General features: G+C 36.8%; 1 protein-coding gene across 12 annotated transcripts in view; it reads left to right on the top strand.

Moving 5' to 3' along the window:
- Positions 1 to 22,001, top strand: part of stxbp5l (syntaxin binding protein 5L) — a 116,582-nt gene that overhangs the window by 75,985 nt on the left and 18,596 nt on the right. For 4 of the 12 annotated variants that reach the window (XM_056754548.1, XM_056754544.1, XM_056754547.1 and 1 more), the window contains exons 8-20: positions 320 to 443; positions 1,637 to 1,712; positions 3,520 to 3,677; positions 5,770 to 5,842; positions 6,970 to 7,117; positions 7,304 to 7,371; positions 8,856 to 8,896; positions 9,005 to 9,237; positions 9,408 to 9,568; positions 9,736 to 9,861; positions 13,991 to 14,142; positions 16,986 to 17,054; positions 18,202 to 18,267. In XM_056754548.1, the coding sequence (XP_056610526.1) occupies positions 320 to 443; positions 1,637 to 1,712; positions 3,520 to 3,677; positions 5,770 to 5,842; positions 6,970 to 7,117; positions 7,304 to 7,371; positions 8,856 to 8,896; positions 9,005 to 9,237; positions 9,408 to 9,568; positions 9,736 to 9,861; positions 13,991 to 14,142; positions 16,986 to 17,054; positions 18,202 to 18,267 (1,495 nt within the window). The remainder of the gene's footprint in view (positions 1 to 319; positions 444 to 1,636; positions 1,713 to 3,519; positions 3,678 to 5,769; positions 5,843 to 6,969; positions 7,118 to 7,303; positions 7,372 to 8,855; positions 8,897 to 9,004; positions 9,238 to 9,407; positions 9,569 to 9,735; positions 9,862 to 13,990; positions 14,143 to 16,985; positions 17,055 to 18,201; positions 18,268 to 22,001) is intronic. The other 8 variants (XM_056754551.1, XM_056754543.1, XM_056754552.1 and 5 more) reach the window with 5 other exon arrangements.

The following is a 22,001-nucleotide window of genomic DNA, read 5'->3' as shown; positions in this document are numbered from 1 at the left end:
ACCAATGTCGGCGCTGATAGTCCTGTAGTCAGTGCGCTGACATATAGTGCCAGTGCACTTGTGGCCTGACCCGAGTTCAATTCCCGTCTCGAGCTTCATTTGCTGGTCCCTCTCCCCTGTCTCTATTTTCATCGATTTCCTGTCTGCTGCTCTCCAATGTTCTATGGTATAAAAAAAGGCAAAAAGCCTCTTAAAAAATAAAAGAGTTGGTGCCTATAAAAGCAGCAAAGTCTAGAAACAATTTTACGTAGTCTGTATTTAAATATTTATGGAGGGATACCTGATCCCTATTTTCCTTGCATCTCTCACTTTTTCTCAGGCCATTCACTCAGTAAGCTGGCATCACGAAGGGCGTCAGTTCATGTGCAGTCATTCCGATGGCAGTTTAAGCATGTGGAATCTGAGAAACACGGCTAAACCTTTTCAAGTCACCTTCCCTCATGGTAAGTAGACACACACAAAGCATTTAAAGTCCCCGTGTACCAGAAGTTGCGAAGATTTTACTTCCGTATTTTGATGAATTTCTGAGTGAAATGGAATCTCTAATGTGAAAAGTAGTGGTGATTTGATTGGATGTATTAAAACAGCAATTGCATTATGTAATGGAACTTGCAGTAGACTGACAGTTGAAGGGGAGGAGTTAACGGATGCTCCGCCCAATTCGTCTAACAAACGTAATTTGAGATGGATAGTCAATACAGAAAGGAAGTGCATTTTCAGGTTTTAACTAAAGATTATAAGGGGAACATAAATTTAAAAAAGAGAATAAACCACATTTATAAACTATTTACAATAAACGCTGCAATATTTTCATGAAAATTCAGCATTGAATTTTTTTATTTCACTGGGACTGAACATACTAGTATGTTGCCTAGTGCACAACCTCACTTGTATATGGACATGTAAAAAAAGAAATTTTTATTCAAATAATAAATCTCATTACCTCCACCTCATGTGAGAACATTTCTGGTACCACTTTTAGATCTGATGAACATGAAGCGTGTTTTAAAAACAAATGTTTATTGTTCATATTTATATATATGCACAAAAATTTACAGTTTACACTCTAATTCGATATTTAAAAGGGAATATCATTACTAATATAATCCCAGTCATGACCTTAAGGAAAACATTTTTCCTTTAGAAATCACTTTTATGAATCATTTTTCCAAAGTTTTGTAACCTTTTGGGGACAAATTTGTCCCCAAAGTATAGCAAAATAAACCCACACACAAGTTAAATACCTCTTCAGCCATGACTCATCATCTATTAGTGTAAACTGACTCTGACGTTGTCAGCAAACACACCCCCTCAGCAGGTGTGTTCATTATAGAGGATGATTCAGTGTGTGGGTATGATTTGACAGGAATAAATGATTCACTCTCCGTCTTGGTGGCTAAGTTTGGGGTCCTGCCTTGTGCTCAGTGGGTCACATAAAGCTGAAAAAAATTCAAGTGCAGAAAGTGATTTTTAAATGACAGAATAGTCCACGGTGTAAAGGAGAAAGTACATGAGACATTTAAAGTGTGAATTACACAACATGACTTTTAAAATACAAGCTGTCAAACACTTGGCAATTTTCAATGTCAATTCAACATTTGTAATAAAAAACTCATCATGTTATTTGTTTTCTCAGGCAAGACACAGAGAGACGGTAAAAAAGAATCGTGTAAACCCATCCTCAAAGTCGAATACAAGACCTCAAGAAACAGGTGAAAACACATTCAGTTCTTTGAGAACACTAAAAGTGCCATTATCCATACTCGTCTTCTTCCGGCATGATCCAAAGGTTTGATCAAGAATCTGTCACTCACTGATCTGTCACGGCAAAAGAGAATACCTGTGTAATTAACATGTTTAATTCATTCTCGCTTTGAGTCTTTCTACTGGAAATGATGTTTTGAGTGCCGCAGAGTGATTTTATCCTTCGATGTGTTTGTGACAGATGCATCTTAATCCCACTCGAGAACCATTATTGCTGTTTTATCTTGTCACAAAACAATCAAAGTCTATTGCCTGTTTGTGAAAGGCTCGTTTTTCTCAGGAGAGGAACAGAGAAACATCTTATGAAGAAGCCTCCATCTTTGATCGTTTGCTTGTTTGTTTGTTTTTACTCTGCTGTGTTCAAGGAAGTCATAAGTGGCCGTTTCAATGAAATTTTAGATTAGTTTGGCAGTTTTCTTGGTATTCAACTTGGTCTTTTCTTTAATAAAATGCCTGAAGGGCTATTTGCACACAGAGGTGTTTTCTGGTTTAGCACAAGAGACACATGGAAAGGAAAAGTGATATGAAATTTCCTATTATATTCATACAAAACTGGCCTGTCATTACCGACAATACTCCTCTGTTTGTCGTCATACTATGATGATCCTATATCACTGTATCACTGCAATAAAGCGTGTAAAATCTGTTATCAGAACGCTTGTTTTTGGACTTTATTGTGCATTGCTTGTGATTCGTTGGCTGATTTTCTTTAGTGGCTTAAGTTGGTTTTTGTTGCATTGGTTTTATTGCATGAAAGCATGCAAACTCAGCAGTTTGTTTTGCTTTTTTGTTTTATTTTAGCCTGACATCTGCTCACCTTCACACACTTTGTTTTAGATTACAGTCATAAATGTGACAGCATTCTTAAACTTGGGTCGGTGGTCAGAGTGCAGATGACCTCATTATTGTCCAGTTTGATTGAAGGTCAGAGGCGAGCCATTGAATGTCATTGTGTCAGGAGGTCTAATATGATTGTCACTATAGTAAAACAGAGGGCATATTAGACCACACACATTTAGAAAATTCTGCTTTTAGTGATGGATGTGAGCAGTGCTATGGTTGTAGTTATCTGTGATGATTTATACAGTATGAGGTAATTATATTGAGAAATGTGGTGTATTGAAATAAAAACATACAAATCAAACAAGAACCCAGCAGAGGAGCAATGTCTCCTAAATGTAAATTCAGTCACATAACAAATAATGTTTCACAATAATCAGACTTTTTCCACAGTCTTTATTATGAAAGAATTATGTGTTCATGACTTGGTAAAGATTTATAAATCATGGTTGTGCATTTGGGTTTATTTCTCACTTCAGCTGTGCTAAAAACCATTTGTCTAGTTCCCTAGAGAAGTTCTGATCTATAGCAACACTGGTCGTAAGGCAATCAGGTATTATTAATCCTTAAATGGTTATGAAATGGTTATGGGGTCTGTGAATTATCATAATTTAAAGTCTGTCCTGATTCTCTGATAATGATAAAAATCATCAAAAGCCCTTATCTCCACAAATATTTTGCAGACAAATTGTTTCAATCGAACATGCAGCACTTTTTAGTCATATTTGGCTCAATTTGTGAGAAGTGTTACTCCAAGTCACACCACTCATTAAAATTGATCACAGGATTCAATATTTCACCTAAAATGACCAGCTTTCTATGTTCAAAGTTTTCATGTTCATATCCATAAAAACATGTCATGATAAAGACAGTTTGCTGTTCTCTACTTACATATTTTTATTTGTTGTTTTCCAGTAGCGACGCTTTCGTCGTGTTCTCTGGGGGTCTGTCGTATGATAAGGCAGGACGGAGACCCACCCTCACCATCATGCATGGCAAAGCCATTACAGTCTTAGAGATGGACTACCCAATAGTGGAATTCATTGTGCTCTGTGAGACGCCCTATCTGAACGGTGAGTAATGTATGTTTAGAATTGTAGCTTCTTATGTCAGATCTGTAGTAGATTGGAGGAACTTAATTTAACTTATGTATAATTACACGGTCACTTTTGAATGCTTGATTCGGATTGGCCAGTCACCACATTTGCAGGTTCGTTATTCCCAGATAGTAACCTCTCAAAACTAATAACACACAGTAACCTGGATTCATTGTGACAAGTTTTAATAACATATATGACATCATATTAGGGGTGTGCCATATTGGCAAAAAAACTGATATCTAGATATTTTCTGGGATTCCGCGATAACAATAAGCAGGCGATATTTTCGTTATATAGTCTTAAAGGAATAGTTCACCCAAAAATGAAAATGCTGTCATAAATTACTCACTCTCTAGTAGTTCCAAACCAAATTTCAGAAAATCACAGAGATTTTTTTTTGACGAATGCTTGTATCTAAACAGTTCTTGGACCCCATCGACTTGTCAAAAGTGTCCAAGAACGGTTTGCTATCTGACATTCTTCAAAATATATTATTTTGTGTTCAACAGAACAAAGAAATAGAGTAAATGTTCCTACTATGGTAGTCAGTGGGTTGCAACCGTTGTTCCAAATATATTTCCCTGTGTTCATCAGAACAAAGAAGTCAACTCGAAGATAAGTAAAGGATGACAGAATTTTTATTTCGTGGTGAACAATCCCTTTTTTGTGTTGTACTAACTCCATCTTAAATGTTACCAGGATATTCATTTTTTATATCATTAATAGAGAATGAGAAATAATTTCATCATTCACTTATTCTCATGTCAACCTTTGTGACTATTACTTGTGCAGAATTTAAAAGAAGATATTTTAAAGAACAATGTCAACTAAACAACACTGCGTTTTTAAATATCCCAAATATAAGTAACAATTAGAGCCCATTAGAGATGTGCTGGTGAGGAAATAAACTTATTTTGATCTTCAATGTATGACATTGAGATTATTCCCTTTCCTTCAACAAAAAGTATTATTAACATTATTTATTATTATCAGAATATGACAAATAAGACGCATCACATGACATACTCGCGTTGTATAACGCAAATAAACAAACTGTCTTTTTTTTCCCCCACTTAGGCCTACTTTAACAAGAATGCTTAGACTATTGTTCATTAATATTGAATAAAAATACATAAATAAAAGGACCTATATTAATCATACTTTGACTGAAACTTTATAATTTAACTTTCATTGCAAAATGAAATAAGATGGATAACAGACATTATAATGCAAATAAATAAAAAATCTTTGTATTTTCCCCATGCTTTAAAACATCTTTAGTTTGTGGTTCCCATTTTATGAACACATATCATTAAAGTAAAACAAAGACAAACTCACTTACATTGAACTCAGAAATATTTTTTTATTAACAAACGTTCTATTGCGCTCTTGTCACTGTCATCCTTGGGAAGTTTCTTTGCTCAATCCATTTAGTCATTTGACTGTCAAAGAATGATTGGTTGAAATAATAAATAAATACATATTTATTAAACTTGTTTAAAATGGTAGGCAAAAGTGAAACTAAACCCCCCCTTGTGCGGCGCCCCTATGCACTGCATATACTGCATACCCCATTTTTGCGCCACTGTGTATTCACATACAGTGGACTTCATAATACACCGCACCAGAAGACATACAGTATACACTGTTCAGAAAATAACTGTTTGAAGTGCTTTAAAGGGAAAATTAAACCGAAAATAAAAATTCTGTTGTCTCTTACTCACCCTTGAGTTGTTCTAAATCTGTATATATTTCTTTGTTATGATGAACACAAACAAAGATAAATGTAATAATGTTTGTAACAAAACAATTCCTTGACCCTATTGACTATACCCCAGTATTACAATGGTAGTCAATAGTGCGCCAGAACTGTTTTCTTTTCTACATTCTTCCAAATATCTTCTTTTGTGTTCAACAGAACACAGACTTTTAAAAAGCAATTGGTTGCCATGAATTGTTTAGTTACAAGCATTCTTCCAAATGTATTTTCCTGTGTTTATCAGAACGAAGAAAGCTGTGTTGAGCTGTGTTGAGATGTTTGGGAATGTTGTGTTTGTGTTGACAGAGGTTCAGGAGCCATATGCTGTGGTGGTTCTGCTGGAGAAAGATTTCGTTGTGGTGGATCTAACTCAGAGCAAGTGAGCAATCTTTTCTAGAGCTTTTCTTCTACTACCATACAGTATATACACACTTCATGTCCTGTGAGAGTGTCTGAATGATGTAACTCAATGTGATGTACCACAATAACACCTCTAACTGACACTTTGTCCAGTGGCAACAGCACTCAACACCCAATATATTTTGTGTGTGAGCACTGTGTGGAAAGGGATTGAATTTAGAGTGTGTGTGTGTGTGTAATGGTAAATATCACTGGTGTTGTCACTCATAAGCTTCCATCAAATTAATCATTATTAAGAGACTGAGCCATGGTCAGGCTTACACACACACTGGCCGTTTGACACTTCTGCCACGGAGACAGTTTGACATCAAAAGTTTTTCTTTGCTTAAAGGCAATTTCTTAACAAGGACATGCTGAATAAAACTTTTGCACTCAAACCCCCTTAGAACTAAACAGTCTTTAGTATTTTTCTTCTAACCTATTTAGTTACCTTATTTCTCTTAAAATGCCTTTCTTTACAACCCAAAACACTTTTAGGATCTTTTATATTAAAGCAATAAACCACTCAAGTGATTTTACTGTATGTTTTTAGACAGAATATGAAGCAGGTTAAAGTTACTTTAATGCTCTTCCTCAAGTGCCTTATTGCTTTTATAAACAGAAATATAATAAAAGACACCAATATTTAGTAAATCATTTTTATTATGAATAGTAATCACAATAAACATTTTCTCTCAAGTAATGTTGTTTGTAAAGCTTGTGAGAAATGATCTGAGCCAGGATATAGAGATACTTCCTTTTTTATTCCATGGACACCTGATAGTAATTAAATAGAAAAATATAAGCAATGTTATTGCCTAAGGCATTAGGAAATGGGCATGTTTTTATATATTTAATACAAACTGGCCTCCAGATTATTGCATCTCTCCAGGTAACTCTGATTCAATAAGGTTTGAGACCCTCGCTTTGGGCTGTGTGTGGTTGCCTGTAGCAACTTGGCACATTAATATAAAATTAAATTGATGTGGAGTCAATTGCAGTCAAAACTGGTTGTTTTGCAAGGGCTTTAAACAGGATCCATCCAATCACACCTAATAGTCACCACTGTCAGTTTTATTCTTCAAAAGGTGTCTCTTTGCCTTACAGCTTTCCCATCTTTGAGAACCCGTACCCTATGGACGTCCATGAGTCTCCAGTCACGTGCACGGCTTACTTTGCCGACTGTCCCCCTGACATCATACCGGTGCTTTATTCCATAGGAGCCAAACACAAAAAGACAGGCTATAGCCACAAGGTTAGTCAAAATTCTAAAGTAATCTATAATTACACATTTTCTTACTAATCTTAATATCTCTCAGTCTGATATTAGGACATTACATAATCATTTAAATTATACGTATACCTATGTGTTAAGAAGATGTGGGTCAAATGTGGGTTAATGTGCTGGGAGTTATTGAATGTGAAGTGTTTGTGTGTTTAGGATTGGCCGGTCAGTGGTGGCGTATGGAATGTTGGGTCACAGACGTATCCAGAGATTATCATCACAGGGTTAGTATATGTGTGTTTTTAACCATAAACTGTGTTAGTTTACTAACATAGATGTCAGATTTAGGCAGCTTTATTTTATTATTTACAGTATTTTATGCTAGTAGCTTAAAATACAGGGTGTTGTGAGTTCATTTACAAGCAACTTTCTTCTGTTGGTATTTGAGAAATATTGTTATGTTGTTGCATTTCAAATAAGAAAAGAACAGCAGTGTTCCATTATTTGACAGAATATTATAATTGTATATAATATAATATAAGTTTAAAGGAATATTCTTACAAAACCATTATGACTTTCTCACAAAAGGAGGTATTTAAAAAAACGCTTTGTTCCCTGTTGACTGTCATTGTATGGACACAAATCGGCTGAATTATTTCTCAGAACATTTTATTTTGATTTCCGCAGAAGAAATGTCATATCGTCTCTGTCGGACAATATGATAATATGATGAATCAATACTATTGGTCATCCTTCTTTTTTATTTGTTTGTGGGTTTTGCAAATATTTAAAAACAATAAAAAGTATTCAATTGAAATAATTATTGATTTTTTTTTTGTTATTTCATGTAGTTGCAGTTTTGGAGATACAAGCTTTCAGTCAGATAGTTTCTCAGAAAATATGTGAATAAATGAATTTTTATTTTTGGCTGAACCTTGCCTTTGAATTTTGCTTTAGAAAAATTTACAATGTGACACACATCCTTTGCGATTTTAATAAAAGAAAACTATATTTACTGAAAACAAACATGAACTAAAGTAGATGACAGAAACATGATGGAAAAAATAATTTAAATAATGGCTTTGTAATCAGGAAATCAGGAAAACACTGCCTTAATGTTTATTATATATTTTTAAAAGTACTAAACAGTTAGGAGCAATGCTACTGTTTTATATTTAAAAAGTTCATTTTCAAAAGCACTCACACAATCTAAAAAAAATTAAAGATGACTTGGTTTCCTACTGGACTGATAAAACACCCTGAAATTGTGTAAAGTCAGCTATCAGATTAGAGCTTCACATATCTAGAAAGTGCTTCTAAGTTGTGGTAGAGTTCTGCAAACGGTGAGTGAATGGACTGCAGGTGGTCCATGAATACACCATCAGATGTTGAGGCTGGTTAAATACAGCTGATATTTGCCCTGTGATTGAAGTGAAACGTTCTGCCACAGGAGGAGGTCATTTTTGATATTTTATTTGCTTCAAAACCCTGGATTGATTTAGTTTTTGTTCCATTCTTGTGTTCATCGATTGTGTTCATTTTCATTTGAAGTCAATGATTTCTCAAATGTTCCCTTCTGCTTTGCCGTCATTGGTAAATGTACCGCACTTTGCAGCTTTAATTCAATAGCGCTATTGACCCTGCATGTTGTTTTCTCTACGTCTCTTATTATAGCTGTCATTCCCCACATCCTCTTACGTAGTTTAACACAAACGCACATTCGCTCATACAATCGCTCTTTGTCCTTCCTTTTTGTCGTCCTGCCCAGGCATGCAGACGGATCGATAAAGTTCTGGGATGCCACAGCGAGTAAGTGTCTTTTAAGAGCTCACTCGCCCCTTTTGGCTTCACGCTGTTTCTGTCTGACTTTTTTCTGACTTTTTAACATCCCTGGATGCTTTGTGATGTTATGACAAGTTCCGCCTCTATCAGTCACACTGCAGATGTTGTATAAGCTCAAGACATCAAAAGTGTTTGAGAAGCCAAAAACTGGAGAGATGGGGCGAAGCGCTGAGCTGGTGGAGGAAGACCCTTATGCTGTTCAGATGATCACTTGGTGCCCACAGAGTCGTATCTTCTGCGTGGTGGGCATCAGTGCCCATGTCATCTTGTACCGCTTCAGCAAGAACGACGCCAACACCTCCATCACAGTGAGTTTTGGACATTTGAAGGTCACCAAACAATTCTCAGAAAAAGCTTTTTTTGAGAGGCCATTGATACGCTTTGCTAGGCAAGATAGTTGAAGTACATACTGTGAAATTGATGGATTAAACTGCCTGTGTTTTGGTTTGTATTTGAGTGTGTGCTTATTCCTTTGAAGTCTCTAGAGGTGCGGCTACAGTGCGAGATGGAAGACGTAATCTCTCCCTCAGATACAGAAAACACCCCTTGTTTCTCTGACCCCAGCGGCCATTCGCCCCAGCTCCACAGTCCCCGCAGCAATACACCGGACAGTGTACGGGACAGCATCCCCTGCCTTAAGTAAGATATCGAGTCATTTGTCAGATCACATTTGCAAAGAGACATCAGACTTCACAATCTCTTCTGCTAGGAACAAGTTATTAGATTGATAACTAGAGAACATATGAAGTAGCTTTAAGGCAAAGTAAATTGCAACTGCAGACTAACTTTTAATATGTATCTCTAAGGGTTAAAGATCGAATGATCCGGATGCCTCCTGGGTACCAGGCGGAGCTTGTGCTTCAGTTACTATGGGTAGATGGCGAGCCTCCACAACAAATCACCAGCCTGGATTTAAACTCTGCTTACGGCTTGTAAGTGACATCACCTCTTTAATTTTGTTTAAAGAATCCAATTTTGCTTGGCACAATTCCTCAGCTTGGCTATTTTTTGAATGCTGGGCTTTAGAAGATGGCTGTGATTTGGCTTATACAGCATCACTCTGTCAACTCTATAAAACTTCTCTTTAAAATGCTGAAAATGTACTTTTCTACACCGCACGTCTGGATATCCGCCCGGTTATAACGTTTTTCTCTATCATTTGATGAACTACTGCTGCCGTGTTCACCAGACAATGTAGACAGAAGTTTCCTTTTAACAAAATTCCATTTTCCACCTGCTTTCTGTGGTGGCTCAGCATTAGTTAGGCCAGGCAAATACAGCTTATTTGTGTGATGGCACAAACTCTACTGTCGAATAAGTCTTATTTACATGGAACTGTGCAGAGATTTCATTTAAATAAGCAAGTGCAGTGCTATACTTATGCAGCATTAAACTAAATTACACTTGGCTAGTGAAAGAGACACAGGTGTTCAAAGTGAATTCACTCTGTTATGCGGTTTTCTCTCCAACTAATTTGACTCCTTTTTTGTTATTAATGTAACAAATATTCCATCACCAATAATGATCTTTACCTTTCAGAGTGTTTGGTGGTTTTGATTGAAGTTGTGACATCAAGATTTGACCTCTATATAAATAATGCACTTGTCACCCTGTTCTCATTCACTCGTAACTGCTCACAACCTTTTTTTATTTAAGCATCATTACCAGAGCAAAGGTTGCCATGGTGATGCGTGGCTTCAATGAACACAATGAAAGACTTCAGTTCAAGATTAAATGTCACTGAACATTCAGATTCATTCAAACATATTTGTTTTTATCTCATAAAAAGTTATCTGTATTGGGTTATGTGATAGGTGACTGTGCCTAAGCTTTGTTTTAAAATGTAAAAAAAGTTTTGCTGTACAGATGCAGATATTTGCTTACGAAGCCACTCTACTTATGAACCACTCTAGTTGTGTTAAAACAACACTTTTTGTGTTCAGTTTTATCTCTGTGTGATATTTCTTCGACCACACATTTTGAGTTACTTTCACACAACTTAAAAAGTTACAAAATCAACAAAATGCTTATAGCATTACACAATAACATCCTTTTGAGAGTGCACCCTTCTGAAAAACAAGAGAACCCTCTTCAAAACCCAATAGAAAATGAAATTAAATCTCTTCTGGTATGTGATTTATTCTATTGGTGGGGTGTTATTCCTATTGGAATAATGCCCAGACACACAACAAAAAGTAATTTCGTAATGGTTTTAACGGAAAACGTTAATGGTTTATAAAGGCATTTAAATGCAAACCATTAGAATTTCTTTGATGGTTTTATTGGGTTCATGTTGTTTTATTCAGCAATGCAGAAACTTCCAGACTACCTCAAACCTGGTCAAAAAGTGTTGTGTATGTTATTTGTCCAACCACCGGCGAATAATGGATAGTTTACCTCTGTGTTCACAGCTCTGAGGTATGTGGTGATTCCCAGCAGATCTAATGAGCCAAAAATGAACAAGGCTTAACTTGCTGTAACGGCTCTGGTAAATTGAGGTGTGGAACCCAAGTGCATTTGTCTTAAACACTATTCCTTGTATTTGCCAAATAGTATATGAGATCAAAAACCTTAAGGCACGCGTCCCCCCCCCCCCCCCCAAAAAAAAACCCATCAGGGCTATAAATACACATGAGCTGATGACATAACAAGACTAATTAAGTAGAAACACCTGGACTCTATTAGGAACGGCTCAAATCCCTGAAAGATTTTATGAAGTTAGTTGAACAAACCAAACAAATCCATCACTGTTTCTGCTGTGTCACAAAACTTGCTATAAACCTCCTCAGTCGACTCAAAGGAGTTTGATCTTGATATAATGATTGACCTGGTGTCTGAACAGCTGGTCATTTGAACATGGAGAGAGTCGAGTGATTTATTTCTCTGCTGAGAATCATTTAATGAATTATTTTGAACACATTCACACAGAACGAAGAAACACGTCGTTGGATTAATTGATTGTGATTATATAATTTTGTTTTTATAATATATGAATAGCTCTTTTCCAGAACGCTATAAATCCAGTTTAATAGTTTTCATGAAAATGACAATTATTTTCCATATAATAATTTCCATTTTAATATCCAATTTATCCTGTTAAAACGGTCTGTTGGCTCAGTCTGAACATGTTAAACAATGATTGTTAAATGAAACAACAATATTGTCGATTATAAATTCAAAGTTTATTTAAGGCTACAAATCCATCCTTTTCTTTTTAAAAAACAAACAAACAAGAGAATATACAACATATGACATCAGGGACTCATACTATAAATTAATATAAATCAAATAAATGCAAATGCCTGAAGTAACTAAATAGTAAAATAAAATAAATATTTTCAATTTCATGTTTCAATATTTTCCACCACATACAACAAATAATTTTAAAATAACACACTAACGAGCGAATTCTGATTGGTCGAGAGGACATATTGCAATTAGGCTAAAAACAGGTTCGGCACTTATAGCGATTTGGAAAGAAACTGCATCTTGCAGAACATTTTAACAAGGAAATATAGCGATTTGGCTAAACATTGATGGAGCAGTGAATTGGTTAGTACACAGCAAAATGGCATAACTATTTTTTTTTTGGCGTTTAATGCGTTTTGGAAAAGAGCTCTTCATATGTTTTTGTGAGGGGTGTGTTTATTTATATGTATATAAAAGCACAAACATACATGTATATATTTAAGAAATATGTGTAGTGTATTTTTATATTATACATCAATTTTCAATATTATACATCAAAAGTAGTATTTAAATATAAATGTATATATATTTAAATTTCTGTTATACATACATGTTTATGTGTGCCTTTATAAATACATATATTCATATATAAATATCCCAAATGCTGCCCATCCCAAAACAAGTCATCACCTAGGCAGTGCTATGACCTGGGATTGCTGCATTTGGTCAGGTCGAGCTTCAGCAGGTTCAGCGCTGCGCCTCACAAACTGAACCAAACTCAGCAGCATGTACAGTTTTTTCCCTTTCGTTTGGTTAATCTGTTAATTGTTAATATTATGCGGATATTTATTTCTGTCGCATGTTTTGCATTATATGTTGAATGGAACTTGTGGTGATGGACACTTCAGAAAGAAATATTTGTGTTGTTGGACAAATGCTGCGTAGAGATGCAGAAGAACTGATGAAATACGGTTAACAAATTATTAAATGCTTGAATACGTTTCCATTTAGGCTTTCTTATGCACAATTTTAAAACATCTAAATTGTTAGCTAAAAGAAAACCCCTCACAGATCGCATATTCCGTTATTTCTCCGTTATTTCTCTGCCACGCCCCCTTGTTTCTGCACCTCGAATTTACAAATTAAGCGCTGGCCCAAAGAATGAGGTCAGCTGACTACCTGAATATACTGAATGACCAGGTTATTCCATCAATGATTTTTTCTTCCCTGATGGCATGGACATATTCCAATATGACAATGCCAGGCTTCATCGGGCTCAAATTGTATAAGTGTGGTTCAGGGATCATAAAACATAATTTTCACACATGGATTGGCCACCACAGAGTCCAGACCTGAACCCCATTGAGAATCTTTGGGATGTGCTGGAGAAGACTTTGCGCAGCCCTCCGACTCTACCATCATCGATACAAGTTCTTGGCGAAAAATTTATGCAACTCTGGACGGGAAGTAATGTTGTGACATTGCAGAAACGTTTCGATTATCTGCCTTGCTGAATAAAACAACATGAACCCAATAAAACCATCAAAGAAATGCTAATGGTTTGGATTTAAAAGTCTTTATAAACCACGTATGCTACGGGGAATGCGTGCCTTGATCAAAGCTAAACGTGGTCCAACAAAATATTCGAGTGTGTGACTTTTCTTTGGACGGGCAGGTCTTTTTGCTTTGGTGGGCGTGATTGGCCAAAAAAATACTGGGATTATTTAATTGACTCTTATTGTCCAATCCCTAGCGTCCATACACAGTTTATACCTGTGAGTGGGCAGTACGAGTTTCACGTGTGACTGGAACATTTAATAAATAACATTTCGTTGTTTTGATTTTAAATTGTAAGTGTGTGTGCTCATATAGGTTGGCTCTAGGTAACTGCAATGGTTTGGCAGTTGTGGACTACCTGCAGAAAACTGTCCTCCTGTGCATGAGCACTGTGGAACTGTATGGATCTGCGGACCCTTTCCAAAGACTAACACGCTCTCCTCGGAAAAACCGGCAGTCCACATCAGGTACAAACAAAATCTGTCCCATAGCCTACAGATATTCAAAAACAGTAAGTTTCACTGTAACCAACCTATGAAATAGTTAGCTGTGCACACACATATAACTGCTTTCAGCTTTGAAAACAAAGGGTCTCATTCACTAATAATTCTGGTTGTTTCGGATAATTATTCTATATGAGAAACCATTTGTTGGGGTTAAGAATTTCATAATACACAAATAAAAGGTTTTTGCATGTTCTCATGTCTTGTCAGATGTTCTTTACAAATTATTTGAAAGTAAGTGCAATAAAAGTAGGCCTAAAGATACATTTTCGAAAACAAGCCGTGACTCCTCTTCAGTGGAAGCAGTAATGCAAAGCTGTGCAAAACATGTATTTAGCCAGTCATGTGTGTGGCATGTCATGTCAAAATACGTGCCTGCTGCAGACGCGTCGAAAGGGTTTTTAATAAAAGATACGCTTGTGTTTGTCTGTGTCGAATTTTGACATGATGCGTGATGCACATAGGTTCACGTGAAGCACTGAACATGTATTCTCATTTCCTGCATCCCCTGAAGAGGAGGCACCGATTGCCACTGACTGAAACCCAATGAGCACCTTTTATTTAGTCTAGACTACAAGTGATTGCATTTATTTTTAGAAATGATCCTAGATCAAGTTTCAACCTTTTATATTTATTTACATTTTTTGTAAAATACTTATTAAAAGGCCACTTAGCTGATTATTATTTTTACGTAATGTTTCTAGAGGTCAAAAAAGGTATGATATACTTTTTGTCTTGTTTTCCAGTACAAATAACAAAAAATCAATACATTTACTTGATAAGAAAAGTGACCTGAGATACTAACTTTTGTTTTTTGAAAGAAAAAATAAAAATGAAGTAAGTTTATATTCAAAAGTATTTGAAAATGGGTAAGAAAAATAAACTTAAATTAAGTACTTAATAAAGAGATAACACTTAACGGCAGATATTTTTGCGTGTTATGAATATCAATGTTTTTTTTTTCAGAAAACGCAGAATTTGTACGTACTGAATTTGAATAAGTACCTATCGACCATTAAAACAGTTCATTATATATAGTATGAGTGAGAGTAGTATGAATACATTTCGGACACTGTTTTATTGTCATGTGATCCATATGCTTTTTGACCTATGATGTAGTAACAACAACCTGTACGTTAGTCTTGATAAAAACATAATTTAGTCTCAATAAATTCTAAGTTTTCCTGCTATTTTGTTAGTTTTACCTCTGAAATTTGCCTGTTGCTCAGCTCCCGTGGTATCATGGGATACAGTAGAGTCCATCCAATGCACACTACTACTTTCGGACATGCTTTTCAGGACTGATTATCGCTTACTATAAAGTATGAAAGTACGGAATTTCGGATGCAGGGCAAGACTTATTATCTAAGCTTATTTTTCCTCTTCAGAAAATGTATCTTGATTGAAGAATTGTTAGATATTTGTACTGTAAAACAAGGCAAACATACTAAATAAGTATGTATTTTATGCAGTGTAAAGTCACCTATAAGGATTCTTAGATTTTTGTGCATATGTAGTTTGAGATGCTCCTGAGTTGAGAAAGACCTGTGAGTGTGAATTTAAGTAAAATGTCTGTGTGAAAACTTTGTTCACATACAGTACAAATCCGTGTGTATGCTCTTTAAGTGAACGAGACCCAAACTTTGCAGATCTCTAACTGTCTTTAACTTCTGTCCTTGCTTGTGAATGTTCTAACGTTCATGTCACACACACAAACACAGTCCTTCTCTTCTACTGCATGGGATGGACTGTATTCACTGTTGCCTCCTTTGCATGTCGTCCTGTATATCTGTTCTGCTGTAGATCTTTGCTTGAGCACGATTCCTAACAGAGAACACTTCCAAACCTGCCGTGCGGAATATCTGCTACTAATCCAGCATAGATCTCACTCCTGCCCTTCTTTTCTCTGTCCTCCTACCACACACACACACACACACGCCAACAAGCCGGAGAATAGACATATCGTGAGTTAAAGTGCTGGAGATGATGATCTGTTTATAGAGCCTCATCAAAAAGAAGCTGCAGGGAGGCGGCCATGCTGGCTCCTCACTTCAAAGCGGTCGCTTCTCCTGTTCATGTTCAGGCAGCCGTATCTTTAGAAACCGAGCAGCTTTGAGCCGACATGGAGATGCAGAGGTGGGCAGAAAGGTCGTTTGGTGCAGTTGAAGAGTGATTTTGATCCGTAGCTTATGTAAGCTCTCGGAAAAAGAGTGAGAACGTCTCAACGCTCACCCACACATTCAGGTCTCAGTCTTGTACACAACAAGTGAGTGAATAGAGAGAATAAGCGGCATAAGAGGCATGATAGCGCGATTGTGTTTTCCTAGAAACCTCTATTGTGGTCGACAATACCGTAATAAACGGCGTTTAATTGTTGAACATATATTTTCAACTTTTTTTATATTCACACATACAAATACACCCGCACACACGCATTTAGTTTGACACAGATGAGGGGATGCAACGTTTATTTGTTCGTTTTGTTTCTGCACACTTTGTTTTTTGTTTGTTCCTACAATTTCAGTGGTTGTAACTTCCCAAAATGTTTCAGAATCCGCTTCAAAACGTTGACTATATCTCTGACTTGTTTTTTGAAGCAGGACAGAAAAAAAAGGTTAGGCTTCATGCTCCTCATGACATTCCTTCATTTTCCCCCTCAATACACTGGGTCTTGCTCAGATTGCAGTCACGCACCTTCAGTCACTCTGAGCCTGTTTTGTTCTTCTCTCTTCCCCTCCTCTTCTCCTCCCTCGCTCCCTCTCTCCTCACGTGGGTGGCGGTGATGGGGCATGGGGGCGCTGTTGCAGACTTTTGCATGCGCGGCCTGTCTAACTTTTATTCAGATTCAAAGAAACGGATCCGTACTTCTTACCAGAGTAAGTCACGACTACATTGAAGGGCCGGTGGCGGCAACGCAGCAGCAAGGAGACAATCCAGATACAATTGGATGTCATTCGTCAAACATGCATTTGTTTTTGGAAGATTTTAGAATTTACATAGGTTTATCACATTAGAGTCAGTACAAAATAAGTTGTTAATTCTTCAAGTAATTTTTTACTAAATACAGCATAGCATAAAATGAATATGAATGCATACGAACACGAAAACATCCTGTTTTTATATTTGATTGTCTCTTTGCTGAGAGTTATTATTGGTTTGTGCGAAGGTTTGTGTAATGAACTAATCAGTCATGATCACATGTTCTCATCTTCTATAAAAAAAGAAATTGCTTAAAAATGACAAGCTGGTTTCCATTTGAAGAAAAAGTCAATATCAAGTCACATAAAAAACAACAGCTTTAAAAAAAAAAGCTTTTGCAACTGAATTTTAGCCAGTACCTACAAAAGTGTGCACAAAAATCTGTATCTTATGTAATAACATGCAGTGCCCTGAACATGGTAGAAGCTGATAGATTTGTCTTTTTTTTGCACATAAGGCTTTCACTGCATTTATGTGATTTTCTTTTTTTGTCACACAGTTATTGTCTTGACAATATTAACTTACTAACCTTCTAACCCCTCACCTAAGAACTTTAGTTCTACACACACACACACACACACACTGATATTGCAACAGTGCAGGCCTTATGATATTTTGACCGTCGTGCCTTGAGTTACACCAAAATGAGTGTTTTCTCCCGTGTCTCCTGCATAGACGCATGCACATGCATGGACTGTGGTGTTGGTGCACATGTTTGATTCTGGAGTTCTTGTACACTTAATCCAGAGGTTACCGGAGCAGTTGAACAGCTTTCAGGAGTGCACCTGATCTGGTGTTTACAGCAGGGAGGAGTAAAATAACAGTAACATGGCTGGAAGTGTATATTTGTGGATGTTTTAAAGGAAGAAAAATGAGTCTTTCCTTGCAAAAATGCGTAATGTTCCAGGATCATGATGATGTTCAGGACCTCAATGTTTGTTCTGGTGGTTTGATGCATGCAGTGTTTGGTGGCAGTGGAATCCATTGATTATTATTATCATCCGCTTTTCTCTCACTCTTACTTTTCATGATCTTCCATGGCAGGCCTTACAGAGCTTTCTGATAATCAGGTTTCTTTGGACTTGGAGAGGAGCAAGTCACCCACCTCAGGTAACCACACCCACACGTGACCACAACTATATTTAATAGTTACACCCACCCACTCACAACCAAACATAGCCTTCCTCACTTCACAATGAAAGACTGCTTAATGTGAATAACGGTGAGGGTAATAAAAGTAGAGTTTGATAAATGTGCTTGACAACACATTTTTGCTTTTGTTAGCAACACTTCATCTTTATAGGTCCAGTTTCTGAAATATAGCGGCATCTAGTGGAGAGGTTGTGAGTTGCAACTAGCGGCTCACTCCATCCCTACACCCTCCCTTTCGGAGCACTAGGGTAGCTGACACAGAACTAAGATGTCATCACGTTTTCGCTTCTTTGCCGAAGGAGATTATGTTTAACGACATGCTCTTTAGAGCAGCTTGTCCATTTAGGGCTACTGTAGAAACAACATGGCAATTCCATGTAAGCGGACCCACGCTGTATGGAGATATAGCAATAGCTCATTCTAAGGTAATAAAAACATAACGCTTCACTATGTATGGTCTTTATACACCTCTGAAGACATAATTACTGTATGTATATAATATTGCATTTCTCTCAAAAGATCCTCCAAAAAATGTACTCTAATGCCAAAGAAGGATGGGCTTGGTCTGGTTCCTGCTTCTCAAGTTTTTTTTGTTCTCCACTTTATTAACACTTTATGGAGGTGCCACTCTTGAAATACACGGGACCAATGTTTATAATGAAATGCTATTTTTTTATGGAAATCGTTAAAAATGGTTAGATATTTTTCATGAACCCTCATTCTGCCTCTCTACCTCGTTTCTTTGTGTCTTAGTCTGTTTTCCACACCACAGGTCTTCAATCCCCGAAGGCTTCATCTTCAAAATCTCTCCACTCTTGTTTCGTCCCTTTCTTCTCTGCCATTGCAATCCAAGCAGAATTTTGATAAGGATAAGATGATGTTTACAGAGCTTTACTCAATATTTGCATCACATTAGTACAATGGATATGATGACAACAACAGCGCTTGTCCTTGAGAATCTAAATAGAGCTCTTAATATGACGGAAGTAATTCAGTATGGCTTTGACACTTCAGGGGATGAACCATTCTTTTGTGTCTTTTTTAAAGTTGTTTGAAAAATCAGGCACATTTTGTGCAGCGTCTCTGGAATACAAAATCCGCTGTTTGTTTCTGTCTGTCTGTCTCTCTAATGTCTCGGTGCAGTTGAAGCCTCTGCTTGTTTTTCCCAGTACCCTGCTCAGCAGGCAGCCTGAAAGATGGAAGTCACTTGGGAATGGGCTCATGCCTGACACAAGGTTTACTTCTGAAATGTGCCAGTGTATTAAGCATGAGCAGGTTTTTAAAGGGACAGCTCCTCCTGAAATGAAAATTTGCATATTCATAATTTGCCTTTGTCGTGCTAAAAACCAATGCAATATGGTGTCACTGTCACACTTAGCAGGCTCGGCAAGTTTGAATGGAAAAAGTCTGGATGAGATTCAGCTGCAGAAAGTGAGAGACATTTAAGTCATTAACAGATTTTTCATTTTTGGGTGAACCGTTCCTTTAAGTGTTCAGACCTGAAATTAGCGTTTGTGCGAGTGATTAGTTTCTTGAATGTTCCGTGGTAAAGAACTGCCTGTCAATATTGTGTCCCTTTGTGTTGGTTTCTGTGGGATTTGTTGCTTTGACTTCAGGCTGCTAGGTAATTTAGATGTGTTTTTGTGGAAGCAGCTATTATGACTGATGTCGGGAAATGGCTTTCTATGATTGGATGGCGAATTCTGCCAAAAATTGGACTGAGATTCTGGGCGTCAGCCACTGAAGCAACAGCACACTGCAAAAAACATTTTTTCTCAATCAGTGTTTGTTTACCAGTAAAACACGTAAACATTCGTGAAAAAGAGAAATATTACCTCAGATGAAAAAATATGAGATACAAAGAGTTTTCAGGAGTCTTTTTAAAGAGTTGTTTGCTGTGAAGATTTTAAATGACTTGTTGTTGAGACAAAGATAAGATTGATGACAAAGAGTCATTATTTGTGTGATTTACTCACTTTAATGTCTTTGTGAGTAAAGCTGTACTACTAAATTAAAACAGGCAGGGGTCAAAAGACCAGTTACTTGGGATTTTCTATAGTCACAGGAAGCAGTTGTGTACCTTTAGATAATGGAAAACGTCTATGACAAATAAATCTTTGTTGCCGCTGTTGTTATTTGAACTTTTTGATTTCTTATTACTTCCATCCCCGCCTTTAGATGTGGGCTTTTGAAAGTGGCAATGAGCCAGAAGTGATGAATAATGAATGAACCGAAGGTTGCGCAGATGTTTCTGGTTCTGTACTCCATGTGTTTGCTCCGGACCCAGGGACACAGAGTTACACTCGGTTTAGTTTATTTGCTTTGAGAATGATGCTGCAGTTTTACATTGTCATCTGACTTGTTATAAATTGATCTTGTAAATTCTAATCCATATCTCATCCGCTTCTCATTATACAGTATTTATTTCTACACACATTTTTTAAATCTCTAACTCTCAAGCATGCCTCCTTGTTTATTTTTCTATCTCCTCTGCCCTCCGTCAGGTCCAATAATTGAGCCGCACTCCACGTTGAAGTGTTAGCTCTGTGTAGATGACAAGTTGTTGTTGTTTATTGTGTTGTTGTTTATTGTGTGTGTGGTTGTTGTGTTTGTCAGCAGGGTAGAGGTGGGTTGCAGAGACCTGAGTGTTGATTGTAGCACACTGCTGTTAATAAGCTGAAATATCAGCCCTCGTCTGTGACCAGTAGTGATATTTTTAGAAAAATTGTATTTTGGAATGAAAGGAAAAAAGAAGATGAACATACAGGGAGAGTTGCTTTGGGTATCAGATATCAAGAGTTTATTTTACCTGTCTGGCATCTAGAGATTGTGATGAAGCATTGAAGCTTTTTATGTGTCTTACCGTCATGAAAATGTCAAAACATCTCATTTCGATAAGATTGTTTTGAAATGTTCAAATGAGTAACAATGATCGGATTTCATGTGTACCTTATGTCATCTTTACACTACAAATGCACTATAACTGTATCTAAACATGGTTTTAAACCCAAATGTCTCATCTTTATCTGAATGTTAACAACAAAGGATATTAAGTAGATATACAGTACTTTGGAGAATTGATAAAGCATGTTTTACATACTTCTTCGGTAAAACTTCCATACAGAAAATGGAAAAGGTGATGGTGGTACATGACAAGGGAAACTGAACCGCACTGAGCCTTGCTTCTAAATGATCAGTATAAAGCTCTGTGATATGGAGGGTACTTGGTTATTGTAAAATAACCAGGAGGTTTGTGATACGCTTGTCAGTATACACTGCTGTACTTTCGTCTTTACCCAGCAACTTGGCCCCAATACACACAGCAATTACGATTTACAACATCAAGTCGACATCCACAGTGATTTGTAAGTCTTATGAATCTATGATGTGTGATGAGGTTTAAATATCGGGGATCTTCAGAATTCTACAACTGATGAAGACAAACCTGTAGGGTGAAACATTTTCAGTAAAAGGGAAGATACGTCCAGCTGATGCTCCTCAGTAAATTCTAGCAGACAAGTAGAAGACTAACTTTTTGAAAAAAATCTGAAAAGTTTCTCAAAGAAAAGTAGGTGCTTTAGTGACATAAAACCTTTGAGACAAAGTTGAAGTAGTTGAATCCGGGGGAAGGCAGCATATAGGCCTCAAAAAATGATATTTTACTTCAATTTGTCAACTGATGGGTTTAACTT

Source organism: Triplophysa dalaica, chromosome 8, assembly GCF_015846415.1.
Source record: "Triplophysa dalaica isolate WHDGS20190420 chromosome 8, ASM1584641v1, whole genome shotgun sequence".
NCBI classification, from domain to species: Eukaryota; Metazoa; Chordata; class Actinopteri; order Cypriniformes; family Nemacheilidae; genus Triplophysa; species Triplophysa dalaica.
The sequence above is the reverse complement of the archived record's forward strand: the minus strand, read 5'-3'. Positions and strand labels throughout refer to the sequence as shown.